At 45.1% G+C, this 26,630-nt stretch overlaps 1 protein-coding gene and 1 long non-coding RNA gene across 24 annotated transcripts in view; one reads left to right on the top strand and one right to left on the bottom strand.

Annotated features, from left to right (window-relative positions):
- Positions 1-26,630, top strand: part of LOC126991632 (uncharacterized) — an 80,839-nt gene that overhangs the window by 5,523 nt on the left and 48,686 nt on the right. For 21 of the 23 annotated variants that reach the window (XM_050850339.1, XM_050850345.1, XM_050850348.1 and 18 more), the window contains 5 exons: positions 555-635; positions 8,064-8,186; positions 14,248-14,394; positions 21,494-21,678; positions 26,223-26,361. In XM_050850339.1, the coding sequence (XP_050706296.1) occupies positions 555-635; positions 8,064-8,186; positions 14,248-14,394; positions 21,494-21,678; positions 26,223-26,361 (675 nt within the window). The remainder of the gene's footprint in view (positions 1-554; positions 636-8,063; positions 8,187-14,247; positions 14,395-21,493; positions 21,679-26,222; positions 26,362-26,630) is intronic. The other 2 variants (XM_050850346.1, XM_050850347.1) reach the window with 2 other exon arrangements.
- On the bottom strand, positions 15,896-20,191 carry LOC126991636 (uncharacterized). Its single transcript, XR_007745718.1, has 2 exons — positions 15,992-20,191; positions 15,896-15,956 (listed from the first exon to the last, which is right to left on the bottom strand). It is a non-coding gene; the product is annotated as an uncharacterized LOC126991636 (long non-coding RNA).

Here is a 26,630-nt window from a genome sequence, read left to right as displayed (position 1 = left end):
AAAATCGGGCAAATCAGTGGAGGTGTCAAGACTACCCTCAGCACGCACACAACGAGCAAAAACTAAAGGAAGACCACCGGAACAGATCGGCTGAGGGAACATAATCACTCTCCAGTTGCCGTGATGCTTAGGCAGGAACTGTGGACTGTTTTTAGCACGGAGTCTTCTAAAGGGCAAAAGAGGTGCCGGTTAGTCACTTAGCATCGACATATACATAGTTACGCGATCCGTTCATTTTCCAGAGAGCTTCTCACTCTCCGGCGCTGGTGTCGTGCTCGTCGCCCACGTCTGAAAAAATTATATGACGGCAGCGGCAGTGGCGTCGTTAAGAGGTTAAAGAAGCCTGGGGAAGGTAAACTGTGGTCACCTGGATGTCACGCTTGCTGTGTCCCAGGATAACCAGTTCTTGCCCATCATGGACTTTAGGGCCAAGGAGACAGAAATATGCACCCAAGTCACACACAGCTCAGCATACTTTCTCAATTTCACCTTCAGCTTTCTATAATCCAGTTTACACTCTTATTATCTTTCCCTCTGTCCTCCACCCACCACAGATCCGCCGGCGCCTCATCGAGCTGCTCTTCGCCTCAGTGGAGCCGGACCGCTGGGCTAATGCCAGGCTGGACGTCCTCAAGGTGAAGTGTTGTTCCTCCTCTGTTTGTCGTAATTTGACGTGTGTTTGGCATTTTCTGTGTGGAGTGCAGCGGCCTAGTGGGTTAGAGTGCCAAGCCATGGGAGGGAAAAGTCAGGGTGAGGTGGTTCAACCCTGCGCCGCTGCATGAGCTCGGGAGAGGCATCCTTTGCTTGTATTCTTACACGTATCGGCACCTCAGTTCACCTGTTTGAAAAGCCTCTCGTAGAAGTTACCGGGGTTTTGATGGACCATTTTGTGATCCTAGTAACAGTTGTACGCCTGGAGGAGTTGCTGAGTAAGACCGGATTAAGGTGGTTTGGACATGTAAGGAGAAGAGGAGAACACATCCTGAGACGTGTACTGAACTTTGAGGTAGAGGGCAGAAGACCACCAGGAAGGCCAAGGAAGACGTGGAGAAAGGTGGTGGAGGAAGATATGGGGAGGCTGAACATCACGGAAGAAATGGCTATGGACCGGCAACAGTGGAGGAGGCTCATGTCCCGTCCAACCCCACCATAGGGAATAAATGGGCGTTAAACGATGATGATGATGATGAGTTGTACATAACTTCTGTACCCTGAAAAATCATCCATGAAAACCTAGTTGATCTCCTCTGTGGCCATGGAAAATAGACATAAAGGGAGCTCGATATGTTTAAAAATATGGACGCCTGTCTTAACCCGGTAGCAGCAATGGGCCAAATTTGTGGCTTTACCGTGCAGCAGCGACGGGCCAAATTTGTGGCTTTACCGTGCAGCAGTGACGGGCCAAATTTGTGGCTTTACCGTGTAGCAGCGACGGGCCAAATTTGTGGCTTTACCGTGCAGCAGTGACGGGCCAAATTTGTGGCTTTACCGTGTAGCAGCGACGGGCCAAATTTGTGGCTTTACCGTGTAGCAGCGACGGGCCAAATTTGTGCCATGATTTAAACCCCAAAAATAGATGATGCATAAACTGATCCCAAATCCTCTGGTATATATTATTAAATGGTTTGTGTGAGTGATGATTTTTTTCTCATTTTTCTCGCTTAGAGGGACCATCAAGAAACATGATCCCCGCTGCTACCGGGTTAAACTCCAAACAGCAACCCTTTATGGACACGGGTCAAGACTTGTTTTGTTCTCGACATGTGGTGTGACTGCAGACATGCCAGGGTTAGGGTTGTGCTTTGAGCCACCTCTTGTCCTTCCACTGCCACGTCCAGCTCCTGTATGCCCCCTGCCCACCAAAGCTGCACCAAGGTTACGTGAGCAGCATGGGGTTGGAAGGGGAGGCTTGTGGGGGTTGAGGCCATAATGAGGGAGAATGGGGCCAGATTTTTTATTTATTTTTATTTACTTATTTATTTATTTTTTTTTTTTTTTACGTGTACACCTGTAGCACCAGCAGGCTCTCTTGAGGGGCCTGGATGGTGTTTGGCCCCAGCCCGTCATGGTGCAGGCAAGTGTTTATAGTGGCGCCATCTTCTCTTGGCTCATGCTGCTCCCCGGAACTCCTTCTTGATTCACTTGGATGGTTTCCTCTAGAGTCCGGGTTGATGGGTGGTCTTCAGGACAGCATGTGGGTAGTTTTAAGCCACTCGGCGGTGACTGAAAAATCCGAGGTGGTAGCGTAGGGATTCGAACCCGCGTCGTCCATCAAGCGGTGAATGTGGGCCCAGCACGCTACCACTCAGCCACCGCCTACCCTTGCTGCTGCCATGGGTGTGTGTCAGGTGGGTTGGTGTGGTGGGTGGCACACTTGGTCCACCTCTGATGGGAGTGCTATGGATATCGTCACCCTCATAAAATAATTGCTTAAGTCATTTTTTCAGCAATTTCCAGGTTTTTGTCTACATCATTTTTTCAACATGTGACGTCCATTTTTGTATACATAGTTGCCTTCATCATTTAGGGTTTAAGTGTTCTAGAAATGGCCTCTTCATCTCTGCCTAGTACCTAAATCTTAACCCAGTAGCAGCGATGGGCCAAATTTGTGACTTTACCATGTAGCAGCGACGGGCCAAATTTGTGACTTTACCATGTAGCAGCGACGGGCCAAATTTGTGACTTTACCATGTAGCAGCGACGGGCCAAATTTGTGACTTTACCATGTAGCAGCGACGGGCCAAATTTGTGACTTTACCACGTAGCAGCGACAGGCCAAATTTGTGACTTTACCATGTAGTAGCGATGGGCCAAATTTATGACTTTACCATGTAGCAGCAACGGGCCAAATTTGTGACTTTACCATGTAGCAGCGACAGGCCAAATTTGTGACTTTACCTTGTAGCAGCGACGGGCCAAATTTGTGACTTTTCCATTTAGCTGCGAAATTGTGACTTTACCATGTAGCAGCGACGGGCCAAATTTGTGACTTTACCATGTAGCAGCGACGGGCCAAATTTGTGACTTTGCCTTGTAGCAGCGACGGGCCAAATTTGTGACTTTACCATATAGCAGCGACGGGCCAAATTTGTGACTTTGCCTTGTAGCAGCGACGGGCCAAATTTGTGCCATGATATAAACCCCCCAAAATAGATGATACATAATCTGATCACAAATGCTTTAATATATATTATGAAATGGTTTGTGTGAAGGGTGATTTTTTCTCATTTTCGCGCTTAGATGGACCATTAAGAAACATGATCCTCGCTGCTACCATCGGGTTAAGTCAAATGAGATAATGGCAGTTCCTTTCTGATTTCCTGAAAAGTAGAAAATAATAACTTAGGAAGCTTGTTTACTAAGGTGACGATATGGTGACTGCTTGGGCCATCACTCTGTTCCTCCTCAACCCTTGTTCTACCCACACAGCAGGGGGTGTGGGTGAAACACACTTGCGATACATAAGGGTGGTGAGCTTTGCGTCCCATCACATCACCACGCCACCATTCTGGAAAGTGTGGATGTCTCGGGAAACAGTGAAATATTTGCATAATTTCCACATAGTATGACTCACTACGGCAGGGCCAGTGTGCATGTTTTTTGCTTAGTGAGGTGAGGTGGACACAACCCATACTACTAGTGGGAAAATATTAATTAAAAATCTGTATTTGCCCTAACAGGCTAACCAAGGGGTGCATAATGCTCCTTAGGAATGGGCTTCCTCTATGAGTATCTGTTGAGCTTCCCCAGAGAATATTTTTTCTCCACAGGAAGGTTTTATTTTTTTTTCAGTTACTGTTTGGCTTGTGAGCAGGGGGTCACGGCTCGTACACGAGGTGTTCACGGCCTGTACAATTTTGTAAATAAATTTTACGTCTATGCCTTTGGCGCCGGTAGGCTTGCTTGAGGGGCCTGGATAGTAGTCGGCCCCAGCCCGTCATGGCGCAGGCAAGTGTTTATAGTGGCGCCATCTTCTCTTGGCTCATGCTGCCCCCTGGAACTCGTTCTTGATTCACTTGGACGGTTTCCTCTCGAGTCCGGGTTGATGGGTGGTCTTCAGGACAGCATGTGGGTAGTTTTAAGCCACTCGGCGGTGACTGAAAAATCCCAGGTGGTAGTGTGGGGATTTGAACTCGCGTCGTCCATCACGCGGTGAATGTGGGCCCAGCACGCTACATACTAAGCCACCGCCTCGCCAAGACTCAAACCCAAATGCCTAAAGTAATCCTTTGGCTGTGGGCTTTCTTTGAGGTATCAGTTTAGATTGTTTGGACTTCCAATTCTGTTTTAACTCGTAATTTTTAGGTGGTTTTCTATGCTCGTCAAATGTAACCAGGCCTTACAATGACATTTTGCGTCCACCAGCTGTACGACTCGTGAACTACCCACATGTTTGTTTACGGGATTCCCACGAACACAAAGACTCGACACAACAATATCTTTCCATGCAAATATCTTTTTAGTATGATCATATTTGCCATGGAAACCTTCACCAGCAAAGTTAAGACATATTCACATCACCATACACTATACTATGAGGTGAGAAAATTGCATCAGACAACTCAAAAATTTGAAAACTCGCCTAGCATTTTCAGGCGTGAGGCTTGCGGCACAAGATGGCTGCGTCAGCTGTTGGTGTTCCATTTTCTTTCTACTGTAGGAAGTGAGACTTTCCTCGATGTTTTGATTCGACAAGATAGCCTTTGTACGTCTCGTGACCGTGTACGAGTTATGTCCACCTCACCCTATATGTCACACTACACTGATATTGTAGGGGTTCAGTCAGATAAACTCAAATTCAACAAAGACAGGCAGACATGGGTCACAGTATTGTCATGGATGAGGAACAGGCTTGGCAGTTTTGAGTGTTAAAATGATACAGTACATTAAGAAAAGCTTATTAGATGAATTCATGGATACTGGGCCGTATTACAAGTCGAATCCGAGAAGTTTTGGGTCCCTACAAAGGTCGGTTTAGGGGCCGTATTACAAGCTCAATCCGAGAAGTTTTGGGTCCCTACAAAGGTCAGTTTAGGGGCCGTATCACAAGCTCAATCTGAGAAGTTTTGGGTCCCTACAAAGGTCGGTTTAGGGGCCGTATTACAAGCTCAATCCGAGAAGTTTTGGGTCCCTACAAAGGTTGGTTTAGGGGCTGTATTACAAGTTCAATCTGAGAAGTTTTGGGTCCCTACAGAGTTATTCATCCCAAACTCTGTAGGGACCCGCAACTTCTCAGATTGAACTTGTGGTACGGCCCCTAAACCGACCTTTGTAGGGACCCCAAACTTCTCGGATTTGACTTGTAATACGGCCCAGTGAGGTTAGGTGGGGTTAGGTTTACAGGAGCTGCCTTGTAATGATCTACTGCTGGCCTCTTGTAGACCAAAAAAGAAACTAAAATAAACAAAATAAAAAACAGTAAAGCACAAAAAACGAAGTGAAAGAAAAGGGAAGCGAAATGAAGACCAGAAAGAACTTAACAAACAAGGACGCAGCGAGAGGAAAACGAGAGGAAAAACCCTTATGTTGTGTTGCTGTGTGACCTTGCTTTTGGCCACCTCTTCTGATTCTTTTATGGGAGCAGCAATTAGCGGGCTTTTTTTATTATTGTTTTTTTGTGTGCCCTTGAGCTGCCTCCTTTGTTGTAAAAAAAAAAAAAAATTGTCTTTTTTGACCCACTTGGTTTGTACGTCATTCATTATTCAGTTGTGTAGAATCTTAACCCCTTGACTGCGGATTTCCTACAGTCAGACCTCACCAAGCTACAGGAATGGAACAAAAAGTGGCTGCTACAATTCAATGAAGAAAAATGTAAAGTCCTGCACCTTGGGAGGGGATATCCAGCACACCAATACCACATGGGAAACACTCCACTATCCACCACAGAGACAGAGAAAGACATGGGAGTATATGTTACCAGGCTACCAGTGAAGGGATATCCAGCACACCAATACCACATGGGAAACACTCCACTATCCACCACAGAGACAGAAAAAGACATGGGAGTATATGTTACCAGGCTACCAGTGAAGGGATATCCAGCACACCAATACCACATGGGAAACGCTCCACTATCCACCACAGACAGAGAAAGACATGGGAGTATATGTTACCAGGCTACCAGTGAAGGGATATCCAGCACACCAATACCACATGGGAAACACTCCACTATCCACCACAGAGACAGAAAGACATGGGAGTATATGTTACCAGGCTACCAGTGAAGGGATATCCAGCACACCAATACCACATGGGAAACACTCCACTATCCACCACAGAGACAGAAAGACATGGGAGTATATGTTACCAGGCTACCAGTGAAGGGATATCCAGCACACCAATACCACATGGGAAACACTCCACTATCCACCACAGAGACAGAGAAAGACATGGGAGTATATGTTACCAGGCTACCAGTGAAGGGATATCCAGCACATCAATACCACATGGGAAACACTCCACTATCCACCACAGAGACAGGGAAAGACATGGGAGTATATGTTACCAGGCTACCAGTGAAGGGATATCCAGCACACCAATACCACATGGGAAACACTCCACTATCCACCACAGAGACAGGGAAAGACATGGGAGTATATGTTACCAGGCTACCAGTGAAGGGATATCCAGCACACCAATACCACATGGGAAACACTCCACTCCACAGAGACAGAGAAAGACATGGGACTATATGTTACCGGGCTACCAGTAAAAGCCAAATCCGTGCCAGTCGCAGCGGACGGGTTAATTTCCTCCTGCCTCCCACTCCTTCCAGCATTGCCTTCTACAGTTAAAGTCCCCCACCAAAGCTTCATTCCCTGGCCTCATCTTTTGAAGGACATGTGGCGCTGTGATGGCTTTCTCCCAGTGGTCATTAAGTTCATGTTTGTCGCCTCTGCTATCATTTTATTGCTACCCTTTTGGAAATAACGTCCCCCAACCCCAACAAAGCTTCATTCCCTGGCCTCATCTTTAGAAGGACATGTGGTGCTGTGATGGCTGTCTCACCTCTCCCAGCGGTCATTAATTTCATGTTTGTCGCCTCTGCTGTACCCTTCCCTCTGCCACGTTATCTTACTTTGATACTGTTTCCACTTCTGTCATCAGTTGTCCTTCCCTTTTTTCCTTTCTGTCTCTTCCCCAAAGTTAATATATCCCACCTCTCACTTAAATATTGACAGCCTCACTTAACCTGGTCTCAACAAGGCACATGACATCAGACTCTTTTTCCCTTAAGAAACTGTTTAAATCCAGTCTCTTTAAGATCAGGCCGTCTGTGTTAGTACATATATGCCATTTTTCAACCTCTTACGTTATGACTTCCACTCCTCCTTTTCCTCTCTCTGTTGACACCACATCTGCAGCCTCTGATCCAACACTTTCCAGGAGAACTTGAGCCTTGTCTTCCTCTATTCTCTGTGCACAAGAGTGAAGGGGAGGTGTAGGGAAGGAAAGAAGGAAGATATTACACCAGGGTCAAATTTGTGACTTTACCGTGGAGCAGCGACGGGCCAAATTTGTGGCTTTACCGTGTAGCAGCGACGGGCCAAATTTGTGGCTTTACCGTGTAGCAGCGACGGGCCAAATTTGTGGCTTTACCGTGTAGCAGCGACGGGCCAAATTTGTGGCTTTACTGTGTAGCAGCGACGGGCCAAATTTGTGGCTTTACCGCGTAGCAGCGATGGGCCAAATTTGTGGCTTTACTGTGTAGCAGCGACGGGCCAAATTTGTGGCTTTACCGTGTAGCAGCAACGGGCCAAATTTGTGGCTTTACCGTGTAGCAGCGACGGGCCAAATTTGTGGCTTTACCGTGTAGCAGCAACAGGCCAAATTTGTGCCATGATATAAACCCCCCAAAATAGATGATGCATAAACTGATCACAAATGCTTCGATATATATTATGAACTGGTTTGTGTGAGTGATGATTTTTTCTCATTTTTCTCGCTTAGAGGGACCATTAAGAAACATGATCCCCGCTGCTACTAGGTTAAGGAATGAAGGAACAAAGAATAACAAGGCAGACACAGCATAACCTAACCTAACTTGCAGTACCCTCCCGCAGGTGCTGGTGGACGAGAGTGTGACCAGCCTGGACTGCCGGCAACAGGCGCTTCCAAGGCAGGTGCTGGAGGTGGTGGCGTCAACCTGTCCCAACCTAACCTGTCTCAAGGTCATCATAGAGCAGGTGAGAGAGGGAGAGAGAGATAGATGGTCGTATTACTAAAGATTCTGGCACCCAAGTTCACATATTTGGCAAGGCTTTCGTAGGTGTTTGGGGCATTTCCAGGGCTAGTTTTATGACCCTGGTGGTAGTTTGACCCTTCTTCTGTACCATGAACCTAAAGAGAGAGGGTCGTATTACTAAAGATTTTGGCACCCAAGTTCACATATTTGGCCAGGCTTTCGTAGATGTTTGGGGCATTTCCAGGGCTAGTTTTATGACCCTGGTGGTAGTTTGACCCTTCTTCTGTACCATGAACCTAAAGAGAGAGGGTCATATTACTAAAGATTTTGGTGCCCAAGTTCACATATTTGGCCAGGCTTTCATAGGTGTTTGGGGCATTTCCAGGGCTAGTTTTATGACCCTTCTTCTGTACCGTGAACCTAAAGAGAGAGGATCATATTACTAAAGATTTTGGCGCCCAAGTTCACATATTTGGCAAGGCTTTCATAGGTGTTTGGGGCATTTCCAGGGCTTGTTTTATGACCCTGGTGGTAGTTTGACCCTTCTTCTGTACCATGAACCCAAAGAGAGAGGATTGTATTACTGAAGATTTTGGCGCCCAAGTTCACATATTTGGCAAGGCTTTTGTAGGTGTTTGGGGCATTTCCAGGGCTAGTTTTATGACCCTGGTGGTAGTTTGACCCTTCTTCTGTACCATGAACCTAAAGAGAGAGGATTGTATTACTGAAGATTCTGGCACCCAAGTTCACATATTTGGCAAGGCTTTCGTAGGTGTTCAGGGCATTTCCAGGGCTAGTTTTATGACCCTGGTGGTAGTTTGACCCTTCTTCTGTACCATGAACCTAAAGAGAGAGGATCATATTAGAACCGACTGATCCCCACTGACCTTAGAAATATTTGATCAGAGGCATTTCAGGGCTAGTTTTATGACCCTGGTGGCAGTTTGACCTTCTTCTGTACCATGAACCTAAAGAGAGAGGATCATATTACTAAAGATTGATCCCAAGTTCACATATTTGGCCTTAGAAATACCTGAGGTGTTCAGGGCATTTCCAGGGCTTGTTTTATGACCCTGGTGGTAGTTTGACCCTTCTTCTGTACCATGAACCTAAAGAGAGAGGGTCATATTACTAAAGATTTTGGCGCCCAAGTTCACATATTTGGCAAGGCTTTCATAGGTGTTTGGGGCATTTCCAGGGCTAGTTTTATGACCCTTCTTCTGTACCGTGAACCTAAAGAGAGAGGATCATATTACTAAAGATTTTGGCGCCCAAGTTCACATATTTGGCAAGGCTTTCATAGGTGTTTGGGGCATTTCCAGGGCTTGTTTTATGACCCTGGTGGTAGTTTGACCCTTCTCCTGTACCATGAACCTAAAAGAACCCTCATTAGAACCCGACTGATCCCCTCACTGACCTTTAGAAATACCTGATGTGAGAGGCAAACGTGTCTTCCAGGGGTAGTTATATGACCCTGGTGGTAGTTTGACCCTTCTTCTGTACCATGAACCTAAAAGAACACTCATTAGAACCCGACTGATCCCCTCACTGACCTTTAGAAATACCTGATGTGAGGAGCAAAAGTGTCTTCCAGGGCTAGTTTTATGACCCTGGTGGTAGTTTGACCCTTCTTCTGTACCATGAACCTAAAAGAACACTCATTAGAACCCGACTGATCCCCTCACTGACCTTTAGAAATACCTGATGTGAGGAGCAAAAGTGTCTTATGATTCCAACCATAGAGTTATATAGGTATCGTGGTTGGTATTATAAGACTCCTTCGCTTCTCACATCACCTGTTTCTAAAAGTCAAAGAGGGGGTCAGTCGGGTTCTAATGAGTGTTTCTTCAGGTTCATGGTACAGAAGAAGACTCACACTACCACCAGGGTCATAAAACTACCCATGGAAATGCCCACAACTCCTACGAAAGCCTGGCCAAATATGTGAACTTGGGCGACCAGAGAGCCGTATAGAATGATCCTTGGCTAACCCTTCATCTGTAGGGAGTTGTGCGCCTAACAGGTCAACTGAACGCAGGTGTGATGCTCCCCTGTTGCCCCTCTCAGGCCTGGGTTTAGTGATCATGAGTTGCTGCAGTGCGACAGGAGTGAGGTAATGAGGGAGGCTGGTGTGTGTCTGGGTGTGCATGTGGGAGCAGTGATGGCGGTGGTGGTGGTGTTGGCTGTCTTTAACCCTTTCATTGCTAAGTGCTCGCAGCGAGCGTTAGGCGTATTTGCTGGTGGTGCTAAACGCTCGCTGTGAGCTCCATCGGCACTCAAATCTCCCGCGTATGAAAGTGTTCCAATAATATTTCTCACAACACAGGATTGCCAATTGAGTGGGTTCTCCACTAAATTTGGTGGAAAATCATGTCAGCCCAGTGCGGAAAATCTACGGACAAGCAACTGGTGGATGTTGTTGTCCAATATAGCGACATTTTTGCATAGCTTCACCTATCACATGACTGATATTTTGACCAAATAGTTGTAAATTTTGCAGCTGGCAATACTGCCCTGCCAGAACCCCATCATCAAGAGATCTACAGTAGTTGCCTTACGGCTGACCGTCGCACATGTATAAATGTACGTCTTCACAGGCAACACCCCCTGAACGTGCCTGTACCTTCGCAGGAGAGGCTTACATTAAGGAATCGTATAGATCTTGGCCTCCTCTTTCCAATGGTGTTTTAGGAGATTGAGGGACAGAAAAGAGCAAGCACTAGCTTGCACTTTGCTGGTGGTGCTAAAAGCCTCAAGCGTACAGTCGACACTCACAGCAAAAAAACCCCCCCCTGATGCCTGTACATTTACAGGAGGAGCTTACATTTTCCAATGGTGTTTTTGTTTTGTAGCTGTGATGAATAGTTTTTGAGATATAGCGGTTAAAAGAGATTCCCTTCCCCTGCTGGGGTGCCCGAGCACGCCTGAGGGGATAGTCTCGTTGCGAGCGCTTAGCAATGAAAGGGTTAACCCGGTAGCTGCGGGGATCATGTTTCTTAACCCGGTAGCAGCGACGGGCCAAATTTGTGCCATGATATAAACCCCCCAAAATAGATGATGCATAAACTGATCACAAATGCTTTGATATATATTATGAAATAGTTTGTATGAGAGATGATTTTTTCTCATTTTTCTTGCTTAGAGGGACCATTAAGAAACATGATCCCCGCTGCTACCAGGTTAAAGGCCCTTCCCTCTAAGCGAGAAGAATGAGAAAAAAATCATCACTCACACAAACCATTTCATAATACATATCAAAGCATTTGTGATCAGTTTATGTATCATCTATTTTGGGGATTTATACCATGGCACAAATTTGGCCCATTGCTGCTACACCGTATAGCCACAAATTTGGCCCGTCGCTGCTACCGGGTTAAGTCGATGCACTCCCAACGCCCAAAGTGTTTATTCAGTAGAGAGCACATTGAAAGCATTTAATGACGAAATTTTTGTTGCTTCTTCCTATTCGTGGTTGTAGTTATGTATGTACAAATAAGGTTTAGTTGTTTATAGCCGGTGAAATATAGCAAAAATGTCAGCTTCCAAAAGGCTCCATCTAGTCTTTTTAGTTTTTGCTCTATATGTAGTTAGCCCCCAAACTAAGGGCGTCAGAACTTGCAACTTTTTTTCAATCTGTTAGCCCCAAAAGGACAAAAAAATCTGAGGGTGACCCCGGAGAACACTAAAACCATCCGTCTTTCAAGTACAATTTTCATAAAAGTTTATGTGATACTTGTCATGTTACAGTTGAAAATCACAGTGAAGCAACTAATAGTAACAATTAGATCTAAACAATTAAGGTCTGCGTGTGCACACAAGGTAAAGGACTGGGCTTTATGTGCACATTTCCTTGTATTGTGGAGCCGAAAAGGAAGGAGCAGGTGTCCATCACAACCAGCCGTGTGACTGAACCTCTAGGCCTTTGCATGTGTGTATTTAGGCCTAGGGTTGTCGATTAGTGTATTTCAGATGAGATTATTGAGTCCAACATCAATGTCGTTAATGTAAATTATAAACAGTACTGGGCCAAGAACCGAGCCCTGAGGGACGCCTCTAGTGACAGGCGCCCACTGTGAGCTAAACCCTTTGATCACCACTCTTTGCTGTCTGTAGTTCAACCATGCAATCCATTGGTGTACTTGACTGTCAATACTAAGTTGCTTTAATTTGTAAAGTAATTTATCATGTGGAACTTTATCAAACGCTTTTTGAATATCAGTATAGACTACGTCCAGTGATTTGGTTACATCATAAACTCAGAAGATGTCATTATTAAAGGTCAGTAGGATTGAGAGGCAGGATCTCTTGTTATGGAGGCCATGTTGTGAATTCTCAATCAATGAGTGGCTTTCAAGATTACTCACAATTTTGTCTGTAATTATGCTCTTGAGAAGCTTACTTCAAATGAGTTAGACTGATGGGCCTGTAATTACCTGGTACTTTTTTGTCTCCTTTCTTAACCCCTTAACCCCGGGTGACGACATATGTCGCCCTTACGTAAAAAGTCCCTCACCCCGGGTGATGACATGTCGTTCTACCAATTTTTGAAAAAATGTGCCAATATTTGTGGCTCCTTGAACATTCTGGGAGTGGAAAATTCCATCATCCATCATCCTGCGCACTCCCGCCCACTTCCCGCCACCCCAAGCCTTCCCCCAGGCCCCCCCTCCTTACTCCCTGTCATCCCCGTTTTGCGTGCGGCACCAACACACGCACGGGTTTGTACCGCTGCCCCGGCACTTACTCACTCAGGCATACCCAGTTTCCTGTGCTGTGCACCATGTTGCGCTCTAGTTCGTCCTCGCACTCGGGCAATGTGTGAACAGCCTGGTGTGGCAGGTATAAAACACACAAAACACGTAAACAATGGCAAATAAACAGACATGGGAAGGAAATGTACGTAATTTTTCAGTTTTGTCGCAAAAATTACAATAATTTCTGTTTTAGGTGTAAACAATTTTTTTTTGTATTTTATACGTTCAGTAAAGGGCCATAAGTCATGTATGCTCAATTTGACACCAAAATTTACAAATTAGACACCAAAAATTACAAATTTTTCACAAAAATTCATGTAAACAAAAAACAAACAACACTTGGAAATTGTTTAGTTGGGGTTTTCTTGGTTGATAATGATACCACACACTCATATATCATGAAAAAACAGATTTTTTTTTTCAAAATTTGATGTTTGTTTGGGTGTAAACAATCACCATTTGTACATTTCTTCAGTGGGTAAGGATAGCCAAAGAACGGTATAACTCACATACGTCATTTTTACCTCTTCATTTCATCTGTATCGTGTAAACAATTTGCTGTTTATGGTGTAAACAATGATGTTTGTTTGCCATTGTACCTCATATATTGCTACAATACACTTACAGTCGCAAACAATGGAATGATGTTTTTTTCATAAAAAATGTACAATATTTCACTAAATTTAGATGTAAACAACCTGTTACAGCTTTTTGTTATCTTTTTTCAGGCCAGCCAACTCTGCAAACAAACACTGTTCCGCGCTAGTACCGTTTCACAGAAAAAAAAACGCTTGTTTCCCGCACACTTGCCCCACTTGTTTGTGCAAACAACCAAAATTCCTTGTGTAAACAAAGTGATACCATGTATATATGAGCCCAGTATTATATAAACAACTTTGTGAGTGTGTGGTACGTCCTGGCGTGCTGGGAAGTGCCAATAAATTGGGGGCAAACTACCCTTGTTTCCACCCCCCCCTGTCTTCTTCATTGTCTGTGTGCCGGTCAAACAAGACCGCCATCTTGAAGTCCAAGGACTGTACTTTCATATGCCGTTTGGTTTATTGAGGTAGGTTAAGTAGTTTTTTTTTTGGCGAATATTTTCCCAAGGGCAACTTTTGTCCAAATATTCCAGGCTACAGAACAAGACTGCTGAAAATTATGCCCGGGGTTAAGTGTCGGTGTTACATTAGTCTTTTTCCAATCTGGAGGGACGATGAGAGAGAGAGAGAGAGAGAGAGAGAGAGAGAGAGAGAGAGAGAGAGAGAGAGAGAGAGAGAGAACATATCATTAACACTTAGTATTTCCCAGGATAACCCAGTCAGTGGCGGTGGTGAGTGGGAACCCGAAGGAGGAGGACAGGGGCAAGGGCAGCCTCCAGACCCTGACACCCCCTCCCCGTCCTCCCTGCCGAGCCCCAGGACTGTAGGGAAGAGGACCGCCGCCCCGCCCACGCTGGTAAGTCTGGCAGGCCTCGGAGGGAAGGTCAAGGGAATGAAGAATGCCGTTTGAGGTTTTAGATATATTTCATGTGTTCTGTGTTCACTTGCTTGTTGATTTTTCTTGATAATGGTGGAGTCAGTGATTGGTGTGTTGTGCATTATCATAGATTACTTACCACTTGTGAGATCAACAATGGGTCTGGCATAACTAATGGTACCTGTCTTAACCCTTTCCTTGCGCTCGGTGCGGACGCGACTATTCCCTCAGGCGCAGTCGGACAGCACAATGGGGGGTCTCTTTTAACCTCTGTATCTCAAAAACTATTCATCACAGCTAAAAACCAAAAACACCATTGGAAAGAGGAGGTCCAGATCTATAGGAGTAGGTTATGTATGCTGCTCTTGCGAACGTACATGTACATTCAGGGAGTGTTGAATGTTAACACTTTCGTCGGTGCGTGCGGGACGATCAGCCATATTGAGGGAACTGCGGACATCTCTCCTTCAGACTCTGGCAAGGGAGTATTGCCAACTGCAACATTTACAACTATTTGGTCAAAGAATCAGTCCGGTGATAGGTGAAGCTATGCAAAAATGCGCTATATTGGGCAAGAACATCCACCAGTTACTCGTCCATAGATTTGCCGCGCTGGGCTGATATGATTTTCCACCAAATTTAGTGAAAAACCCACTCAATTGGCAATCCTGTGTTGTGAGAATTAGTGTTGGAACACTTTCATATGCGGGAGATTTGAGTTTGGCTGGAGCTCGCAGCGAGCGTTTAGCACCACCAGCAAATACGCCTAACGCTCGCTGCGAGTGTTTAGCAGTGAAAGGGTTAAGGAGGGGATGCTTCTGGGAGTAATGTTGGGGGCATACTCTACAATTGCATGTGGCTTTAGTGTGGTTGGTGCTTGTCTCCATTGCATTGACCCTTGAGCCTGTGGTGGGAAGAACCTGTTGCTCAACACGGCAGTGAGACATCTGGGTTACCACACTCTACCTTCTCCAGGTTTTCCCAGGTACACGCTTATCGACCTGCCCAAAAGGGAGAATGAACAGCAGGGTGGGCGCACACCAATTGCCTGGGCTGTGATTCAAACCCAGGCTTACGGCTTGATAGCCAGGCCTGCTGTCCACTGCACCAAGGAGGCCTAGTGCACGTCTGTTGTTTTCATTTGGTTTGACTGATTTATTCACCTGTTCCCCCGTATTCACAGGCTCACCACCCACGGATTCACACATTGATGGGTTTCCTTCAAAATGCACTTGGATTGATGCATATGAAATGTAGTGGCGCCACTCCAAACATTGGCGCCTCCATGGAGCAGTGGTACGAATCTGTGGACCCAGTCCGAATTCCAGCCGGGCAGTCAGCCTGTGGCTCACCCAGCTGTTCACTCTCACTTTCTGGCGGGTCAGTAAATGAGTGCCTGGGGAAACCCGGGGAAGGTAAACTGGCAGTCTCAGACTTCACACTGACCTGTGTCTCCCCCCCTTTTTATTATGTCACAGCCTGTTTTTTTTTTTTTTTTACGTCGCTGCCTGTTGCGCCGGTAGGCATCTTCCTGGTGGGGCCTGATGGTCGGCCCAAGGCTTCTTCCAGGTGGGACCTGATGGTCGGCCCAGCCCGTTCTGGCGCAGGCGAGTGTTTATAGTGGCGCCATCTTGCATTGGCTCATGCTGCTCCCCGGAACTCGTTCTTGATTCGCTTGGACGGCTTCCTCTAGAGTCCGGGTTGATGGGTGGTCTTCAGGACAGCATGTGGGTAGTTTTAAGCCACTCGGCGGTGACTGAAAAATCCGAGTGGTAGCGTGAGGATTCGAACCCGCGTCGTCCATCACGCGGTGAATGTGGGCCCAGTACGCTACCAGTTCGGCCACCGCCATTAGGCTTTCCCCTGGTGGGGCCTGATGGTCTGCCCAGCCTGTTCCAGCGCAGGCGAGTGTTTATAGTGGCGCCATCTTGTTTTGGCTCATGCTGCCCCCCGGAGCCTCTCTTTGGAAAGGTGATCTAGAGTCTGGGTTGAAAGGTGGTCTTCAGGTAGCATGTGGGTAGTCTTAGGCCACTGGGTGCAGTGGTAATCAAAAAATCCCAGCTGTGCGGCAGCCAGGATTCGAACCTGCTTCCCTTCTGGAGCTCCCGGACGCTGTGCCGGCATGCTAACCACTCACCCACCACAGGCCCAAGGGGCCAATGCGGCAGAGATGAGCACCTCACCCCCGTGCAGCCATGGTGCATGCACCAAACTTTACCTCACTCCCAACACACACGGTCTGCTCGCCGATGATTTGGCCGTTCTCAAGGAAGGGACAATGTATGCATGCATGCGTAAACTATCATAAAATATCATGACTAACATTTTTCATTATCTATACATATAAAAAACTGTTGTGTAATTTACATAAAGTTCTTACAAATATGTAGTCATTAAAATCTTGGGCACCCACCATGAAGGCTGTGCCATTTTTCAGCTTCAGGAGCTTAAGCATATTGTAGCATGCTAATTATTTACTACAGACAGTCGCTAGGTTACGACATGTGCAACTTACAACTACTTGCACATTACTTGTGTTGAGGCCAATAATGTTAGTAACACTAGACATTGTAATGAGTTGATATTTTAGAAATCCCTTCACAAATAGCTCAGATATGTGTTTGCACAACATTCCTGCACCTCCTGCCTCCCTTCCCACCCCTCCGCTGCCACCACCACAGTTCAGCCCACCCAAGCCTTCCCCTCAGGTGTCTGTGGAGCTCATGTTGTAGTCAGTGACAACATTTTCGGATTATCCAGAACCTTGGAGCTTTTCAACACTTGTATGGACTGGGTACTGGACAGAGTTGTGGACCAGTCATTGTGGAGCATCCATTGGCAATGCCTGGGTCACTGACCTTGTTTTTGCTGATGATGCAGTAATCCTTGCAGAGTCGCTGGAAGTTTTGGTGATGGCTCTCAATTCCCTGCATGAGGAGGCAAAGCCCTTGGGACTTGGGGTCTCCTGGGCCAAGGCCAAGGTACAGGTGTTTGGAGGCTTGCAAGATGAAACAGCACAGTATGTTCATTCGTGTGGCGAGGACGTTGAAATTTCAGAAAATTTAGTGTGGTTCATAATAACGGTGAGTCTCGCCAGGAAGTCCTACAGCAGATTAACTTGGCCCACGGTGTTATGGACTCACTCAGCACGAGTATATGGCGTTGTCGATACCTGTGAAGAAGGACAAAGATCCGGATCTTCAAGTCCCTTGTGCTCCCTGTCTTACGCTTTGGCTGTGAGACATGGACACTAAATGGAGACTTGGAGAGGCGGATTGATGCCTTTGGTAATAAATCTCCATGCAGAATCATGGGACATTGCTGGAATGACTTTGTGTCAAACCAGTGACTACTCCGTGAGACTGATTCGAGGCCTATTATCTGCTCAGTGTGTCAACACCAACTTTGGCTATTTGGCACCTTGCACGCTACTCTGAAGCTGATCCTGCTCATCAGGTCATCTCTGTAAGAGACAATGCTGAATGGAGGAGGCCAAGGGGACACCCACAGAGTTCGTGGCTTTAGCAAGTTGATAGATCCTTGAAGTAGGTACTCAGAATGGGAAGGGGGCCTGCATGGAGAATTGCCCAGAGAGACCCCTGCACTTGGTGTCATAGGGTGCACGAGGCAACGCCCCCCCCAACATTTGCCTCCACTGAATGACTGATTGAATAGAGCTTGAAGTTACGGGAAAAGTCAGTTGCTTGGTGACAGTGTACGGCACCATACTTGTCGGCGTCGACTGTTACTGTTTTGGCGTTGGTCTTGGGTCATGGTTGGCCTTGTTTGAAACTTCATGTGGCAATAAGAAAAGTCAGTGATGGCATTTCTAAAGTAGTCAGAACTTTAGAGCATGAAGTTGGCCAAGAAGAAGTGGTCACTACTGGAAAAATTCAGTTGCCTGGTAATAGCGCACGGTGTCCTATTTGTTGACTTCCATTGCTATTGTTTTCATTTTGATTTTGTTCATTGTCTGTGTGCCACAAGGCAAGACACAGCAGTAAACAAACCTCCACTGCCTACCAGGGCATGGCTGAAGAAATCACACACTAATACATAAATAAGAAACAACTCCTACACTGTCCAGTTGCCCGGCAAGTGAGGAATAGAGTCACCCACTGGCTGTTGGTCGTATCTGATACATGCGTAATAAAACACGCTGTACATTTAATTTTTTAATGTAAACTTAGACACGATCAATTTGACTCATGACCTGCCTGTCACAACTGTACCCCAACGAACTCAAGGACTGCCTGTACTGAATGCTGCTTTAAAAAAAAAAAAAAGGTAATATGATTATGAAACAGGTGATAAAAACTGGATCATGAGTGCAAGCATCTGATACACCTCAGCAAACAGGCATGTTGGCTGTAGTACTGGGCAGGTGCTGCTACCAGTACTGGCTAACCACATGGTAATGGTACCAGACTGCTCAGTACCGGTACCAGTGGTTACCACCAGTGCAGTTATTCAGTATTCTGGATAGTGACAGTTCATCAAATACGCATACATAATAATTATGTATGCATATTTGATAACCACATTACCGCGGCGTGTAGCTGCTACTGCTGGCACCAGGACTGGCTGCGGCACCTGTTCAGGCCCGCCTCCAAAATGACTGTATCAGCTGAGCAGCAGCTGTCTGTAATGATATTATGATCAAGTTTTTATTATTCATTCTGTACTTTTATTACCTGACTTTTCATAGAAAGAAGCATTCATAATATAAGCACCTGGAGTTGAAAAAAAATGCCAGAGACACTGTGGTGATTACTCAATGGTTAACCCGTCCACTGCAATTGGAACGAATTTGGCTTTTACTGGTAGCCTGATAACATATACTCCTGGGTTTTTCTCTGCCTCTGTGGTGGATAGTGGAGTGTTTCCCATGTGGTACTGGTACGCTGGATATCCCCTCCCAAGGTGCAAGACTACATTTTTCTTCATTGAATTGTAGCAGCCACTTTTTGGTCCATTCCTGTAGCTTGGTGAGGTCTGACTGTAGGAAATCTGCAGTTAAGGGGTTAAGGGATGTTTTACTGACGACACACTTGTAAGAAGTAGACATGAATTTCAGCACAGTTTATAGAGTGTCTAGCTGATGAATCATGCTGTGTGCTTACCTAGGCAATGGACCAACACAGTGAAAATGATCAGTGTGGGGGCAGGCCTGATCAGTTCAAGCCTTTCCTTGTGTGCAGGGGAGAGGAGGTCAGCACACAGCCTCTGTGAAGAGCAGCTCTACATTTGTGTTATTGACTAGGGAGTCCTAAAAGACACAATGAAAAATTAGCAAAAAAAAACAAACACATTAGGGAGAAGTCGGGTTCTGGACCAAAGTCCATTGAAGCCACTCTGTAATAGCTGTGCTCAGTGAGTGTTTGGCGAGGGGACGGTGCCTCGGGAGTGTCATCCACTCGTGAATTTCAGTGAATTCTGGGTGATGATTTTCTATTAAAAGAATCAAATTTATTAAAAATATTCAATCATATAAAGCAAAAGTATAATAAGTAAAAGTAAAGACATTGTTGTCATGTAATCTGTTGCATATTTTGATTTTTTTCACAATCCAGAAAAATCCCCAAATCTTGCATTTAAAATTTTCTTGACTTAAAAATGCATATAGAAACAGTTTTATAATATTTAAAAATGTAGATCTGATGTTTCCTTCTCCTCTCATTGCCTTTTGATGCACGCATGTATACATGTTTGAAGTGGATGGAGCCATGACACTTCTCAAGTCAAATGTTTTTAGTTCTGGGACAGAGGCAGTTTTGTGTGATGGAAACTCTTCTGCCGTGGCCATCCCCTTGTGGGAGCTCCTAGGAGCGGGTGTCAAAGGTGAATGAATGAAAAATGTATTATGTTGTCAGTTACATTGCAGAGGGACAAACAATTCTGTCTTTCTGTATGCCAGTGAGACATGGACATGCAATAGTTACTCCAAGAGGCAAATTGATGCCTTTGGTGATTAGTGTCTACACAGCAAATTGTGGGACGTCACTGGAATGACTTTGTCAAATTGTGAGTGCTGCATGAGACTGAGCCATAGCTTTTTATCTGCATATTCCTTGAGTGCCAGCTCCAGCGCCGTGTGCATGTGGCATGCTACCCAGACGTCAACTCTGCTTGCCAGATTGTTTTTATGAGACAATCTTGAGTGGAGGAGGACAAAGGGCCGTGTTACAAGTCAAACCCAAGAAGTTTCGGGTCCCTACAAAGGTTGGTTTAGAGGCCATATTCCAAGTACAATCCAAGAAGTTTTGGGTCCCTACAAAGGTTGGTTTAGAGGCCATATTCCAAGTACAATCCTAGAAGTTTTGGGTCCCTACAAAGGTTGGTTTAGAGGCCATATTCCAAGTACAATCCTAGAAGTTTTGGGTCCCTACAAAGGTTGGTTTAGAGGCCATATTACAAGTACCCGAGAAGTTTTGGGTCCCTACAAAGGTTGGTTTAGAGGCCATATTACAAATACAATCCGAGAAGTTTTGGGTCCCTACAAAGGTTGGTTTAGAGGCCATATTACAAGTACAATCCGAGAAGTTTTGGGTCCCTACAAAGATTGGTTTAGAGGCCATATTACAAGTACAATCCGAGAAGTTTTGGGTCCCTACAAAGGTTGGTTTAGAGGCCATATTCCAAGTACAATCCGAGAAGTTTTGGGTCCCTTCAGAGTTATTCATCCCGAACTCTGTAGGGACCTAAAATTTCTCGGCCCAAAGATGCCCATGAAGCTCGTGGCTTGAACAAGTGTATGGATCCTGCCACAAGTTACTTAGAATGAAAAGTGGCTTGCATGAAGACTTGTTTTGAGCAGCCCCCAGAGTTGGAGTTGTGTGGTCAAGGCCTTCTCCTGCTGATTGCTTTAATGATATATTTATTATACTGTTTACTAAATTTGTCCTTCCCTCTGTCCATGACCTTTGATATTGTCTCTTGTCTGTTCCTTCCCATCCCTTTCCATCCATCCACTCATCTACTTTTTTTCATATCATGCTTCAATTCTCCTCCTCCTCCTCATCATCATCAACACTCACTCCTCCTCCTCCTTCTCTCCCTCCATCTTCCTGTCCTCCAGCACACTCACTCACCCCACACACAACACAACCCACAGCACGCCCTCACCTCCCCCCCAGCCCACCAGTGTTTAGCCAGCCTGACGCGGCTCACCACACTCCACCTCACCAATGGGGCGACCAATGAGGTGCTGGCGGCCCTGGGGGAGTGTGTCCATGGCCTGAGGGAGCTGCGCGTGTGTTACAGGTATGTGGGTTTTTATGATGAACTATTTATTTATTTATTTTCTCTCTCTCTCTCTCTCTCTCTCTCTCTCTCTCTCTCTCTCTCCTTCTGTAACACTACTGCATATTTTCCTTCAGCCACTTGGGTTTGAGTGACCATTTGTTAGCCCCACCAGTGTTTGCAAATGTTCAAACCTTCACAGTTACAATACCCCAAATATTTGCTTGCCATCCCCTGCCTTGTATAAAGTCACACCTCCTCACATAATCTTGTTTGCACTTTTAAGGAATTCTATTTGCTTCGTGAGACTTAAGTGAAGAGCGCACCTGGATCTGTCTCTGTACACCACATATATATTCACTTAACCCGGTAGCAGCGGGGATCATGTTTCTTAATGGTCCCTCTAAGCGAGAAAAATGAGAAAAAAATCATCACTCACGCAAATCATTTCATAATATATATCAATGCATTTGTGATCAGTTTATTCATCATCTATTTTGGGGGGTTTATATCATGGCACAAATTTGACCTGTCGCTGCTACACGGTAAAGCCACAAATTTGACCTGTCGCTGCTACACGGTAAAGCCACAAATTTGGCCCGTCGCTGCTACCGGGTTAAAGGCCCCCTAAGCGAGAAAAATGAGAAAAAAATCATCACTCACGCAAACCATTTCATAATATATATCAAAGGATTTGTGATCAGTTTATGCATCATCTATTTTGGGGGGTTTATATCATGGCAAAAATTTGGCCTGTCGCTGCTACACGGTAAAGCCACAAGGGCCAGTTTCACAGTCCAGTTCAGCAAGTTCATAAGCTCCCCAACCAAATACAAAATACCACTAAAATTCCTTGTACATATTGTCCTTGGCATTGATATAGAGAGGAGGAAATCTTAGAAAACCACACAGGCAGTCTCTTTACTAGCTGGTGTCGAGTGGAAATAATGGATCACTGTGGAGAATAGAGTCTGGTTTGGGTGCTGACAATGACTGTGCTGGACTGTCGAGCTACCCCTGCACTTCACAGTCACACTTGCCCATTATTGTAATCATCACTATAGGGAATATTTAGATGAACTGGCCTACTTCACGACACAGGAGTTGCCATGCTCATTAACCCGTCCGCTGTGATTGGCAGGGATTTCACCTTCACTGGTAGCCTGATAACATATACTCACAGGTCTTTCTCTGCCTCTGTGGTGGATAGTGGAGTGTTTCCCATGTGGTATTGGTGTGCTGGATATCCCTTCACTGGTAGCCTGATAACATATACTCACAGGTCTTTCTCTGCCTCTGTGGTGGATAGTGGAGTGTTTCCCATGTGGTATTGGTGTGCTGGATATCCCTTCACTGGTACCCTGGTAACATATACTCCCATGTCTTTCTCTGCCTCTGTGGTGGATAGTGGAGTGTTTCCCATGTGGTATTGGTGTGCTGGATATCCCTTCACTGGTAGCCTGTTAACATATACTCCCAGGTCTTTCTCTGTCTCTGTGGTGGATAGTAGAGTGTTTCCCATGTGGTATTGGTGTGCTGGATATCCCTTCACTGGTAGCCTGTTAACATATACTCACGGGTCTTTCTCTGTCTCTGTGGTGGATAGTGGAGTGTTTCCCATGTGGTGTTGATGTGCTGGATATCCCTTCACTGGTAGCCTGGTAACATATACTCCCAGGTCTTTCTCAGCCTCTGTGGTGGATAGTGGAGTGTTTCCCATGTGGTATTGGTGTGCTGGATATCCCTTCACTGGTAGCCTGATAACATATACTCACGGGTCTTTCTCTGTCTCTGCAGTGGATAGTGGAGTGTTTCCCATGTGGTATTGGTGTGCTGGATATCCCTTCACTGGTAGCCTGGTAACATATAGTCCCAGGTCTTTCTCTGTCTCTGTGGTGGATAGTGGAGTGTTTCCCATGTGGTATTGGTGTGCTGGATATCCCTTCACTGGTAGCCTGGTAACATATAGTCCCAGGTCTTTCTTTGTCTCTGTGGTGGATAGTGGAGTGTTTCCCATGTGGTACTGATGTGCCAGATATCCCTTCACTGGTAGCCTGGTAACATATACTCCCAGGTCTTTCTCTGTCTCTGTGGTGGATAGTGGAGTGTTTCCCATGTGGTATTGGTGTGCTGGATATCCCTTCATTGGTAGCCTGGTAACATATACTCCCATGTCTTTCTCTGTCTCTGTGGTGGATAGTGGAGTGTTCCCATGTGGTATTGGTGTGCTGGATTTTCCCTCCCAAGGTGCATAACTTTACATTTCTCTTCATTGAATTGTAGCAGGTACTGTCTGTTCCATTCCTGTAGCTTGGTGAGGTCTTCTGGTAGGAAATCCACACTCAAGGGGTCAAGACAGTTCTCAGCTATAATCAACCTCCTGGTAATCCTGACCTTTACGTTTCTGACAGGAATCGTGGCAGATCTATTCTTTGACTCCCCCAAAACTCATCATCAATAGAAAATACCACAACCTTGCTTTCTTTAATTCTTCCCGAGGCTTCTGACATCTAAACTTAAAAAAACCTAACATCAATAGAAAATACCACAACTTTGCTTTCTTTAATAAGTTTAATTCTTCCTGAAGCTTCTGACATCTATACTTAAAAAAACCTAACATCAATAGAAAATACCACAACTTTGCTTTCTTTAATTCTTCCCGAAGCTTCTGACATCTAAACTTAAACAAACCTAACATCAATAGAAAATACCACAACCTTGCTTTTTTTAATTCTTCCTGAAGCTTCTGACATCTAAACTTAAACAAACCTAACATCAATAGAAAATACCACAACTTTGCTTTTTTTAATTCTTCCTGAAGCTTCTGACATCTAAACTTAAAAAAACCTATCAATAGAAAATACCACAACCTTGCTTTCTTTAATTCTTCCCGAGGCCTCTGACATCTAAACTTAAACAAACCTAACATCAATAGAAAATACCACAACTTTGCTTTTTTTAATTCTTCCCGAGGCTTCTGACATCTAAACTTAAAAAAACCTAACATCAATAGAAAATACAACAACCTTCCTTTTTTTAATTCTTCCTGAAGCTTCTGACATCTAAACTTAAACAAACCTAACATCAATAGAAAATACAACAACCTTCCTTTTTTTAATTCTTCCTGAAGCTTCTGACATCTAAACTTAAACAAACCTAACATCAATAGAAAATACCACAACTTTGCTTTTTTTAATTCTTCCTGAGGCTTCTGACATCTAAACTTAAACAAACCTAACATCAATAGAAAATACCACAACCTTGCTTTTTTTAATTCTTCCCGAGGCTTCTGACATCTAAACTTAAAGAGCCTAACCTGACCTAGCCTAGCCCAAACAATACTTGCAAATACTCACATGAAAGCCTTTAGTAATAGCTGTGGTACCCGTCCAGTTCATCTGAATATCATCAATTATTTATAACAGATGGATAAAATGTTGGTCAAAGCACCTTGCGGAGTGTTCTGCTTCTGCTGCTTGTGTTGCTCTGGCTCTCAGACAAGTATTGGGAACTTAAGATTGACCTCTCTTTTTGGCCACCTCTTTTGATTCTTTTTTGTAGGAGCAGCGAGTAGCCGGCGTTTTTTATTATTGTTTCCTTTTTTTGTGCCCTTGAGCTGTCTCCTTTGTTGTAAAGAAAATAATAGTAATAATAATAAAAATAATGGAGAGAGACAGTGTGGAGTAATGCTCAGAATTCACTTTCCAACCATCTACTTGAAACTATGCTCTTTGTATGCAATGGCTGTCTTGTATGCTATGGCTCTCAAACAAGAATTGGGAACTTAATATTTAGCACACTAATAATAGAGAGAGACAGCGTGGAGTAATGCACAGAATTCACTCTCAACCCGGTAGCAGCGGGGATCATGTTGCTTAACCCGTTCACTACGGCCGGGCGAAAACAGTGCCGTGCGCCGTATCCAGGATTGCCACGCGCGCCAAATTTCAAATGTTGCTATTGAATATAACAAGCTTTCAGCCATAAACTCAACACAATCATCATGTATTATATATGAAAACATGCAGAATTAAATGGTGCACATAAAGAAACTCACTACGGCCGGGCCAAAACAGCGCCCCGTGTCGTATCCAGGATTGCTGCGCGCGCCAAATTTCAAATGTCGCTATTGCATATAACAAGCTTTCAGCCATAAACTCAACATAATCATCATGTATTATGTATGAAAACATGCAGAATTAAATGGTGCACATAAAGAAGCATAAATTAATTGATAATTTTGAGATGTAAGCATAAATTTAGAGATAAAATAACTCGTATATTGGCTAAAGCACGCCAGGACGTACACTGCGTATACTCCCGAAATTGACCTCTCTTTTTGCCACTTCTAAACATTTTTATAGGGGCAGTGTTTGGCAAGCTCTTTTTTTTCTTACTTTTTTTTGCCCGTGAGCTGCTTCCTTCACTACAAAAAGAAAAGCACACAACACAGGAGAGGGTTCCACCACTTTGCCCCACCAAGCACACAGACACCAGTAATATACTCAAACACAAGCAAACACAACACCCTCAAACACGCCCCTAATCCCTCACCATTCTTCCAGCTTCGCAGTGACGGACGCTGGGCTGACGGCTCTGTGCTTGCGCGGTGCCTCGGTGCCGTGGCCCTGGGTGGCAAGGAGGCTGTACTGGCTGGACCTGCCGCCAGAACACTTCAACCCTTGCTGCAGCAGACTGGTGGAGGTGTGTTCTCGCCTAATTGTATTTTTAACCCGGTAGCAGCGGGGATCATGTTTCTTAATGGTCCATCTAAGCGAGAAAAATTAGTAAAAATCATCACTCACACAAACCATTTCATAATACATATCAAAGCATTTGTGATCAGTTTATGCATCATCTATATCTATTTTGTGGGGTTTATATCATGGCACTAATTTTGCCCATCACTGCTACATGGTGAAGCCTCAAATTTGGCCCATTGCTGGTACTGGGTTAAAGGATTGAGTCAAGTT

This window comes from Eriocheir sinensis, unplaced genomic scaffold (assembly GCF_024679095.1).
Source record: "Eriocheir sinensis breed Jianghai 21 unplaced genomic scaffold, ASM2467909v1 Scaffold313, whole genome shotgun sequence".
Lineage (NCBI taxonomy): Eukaryota > Metazoa > Arthropoda > Malacostraca > Decapoda > Varunidae > Eriocheir > Eriocheir sinensis.
Note: the sequence above shows the minus strand (reverse complement) of the source record. Positions and strands in the feature narration are given on the sequence as shown.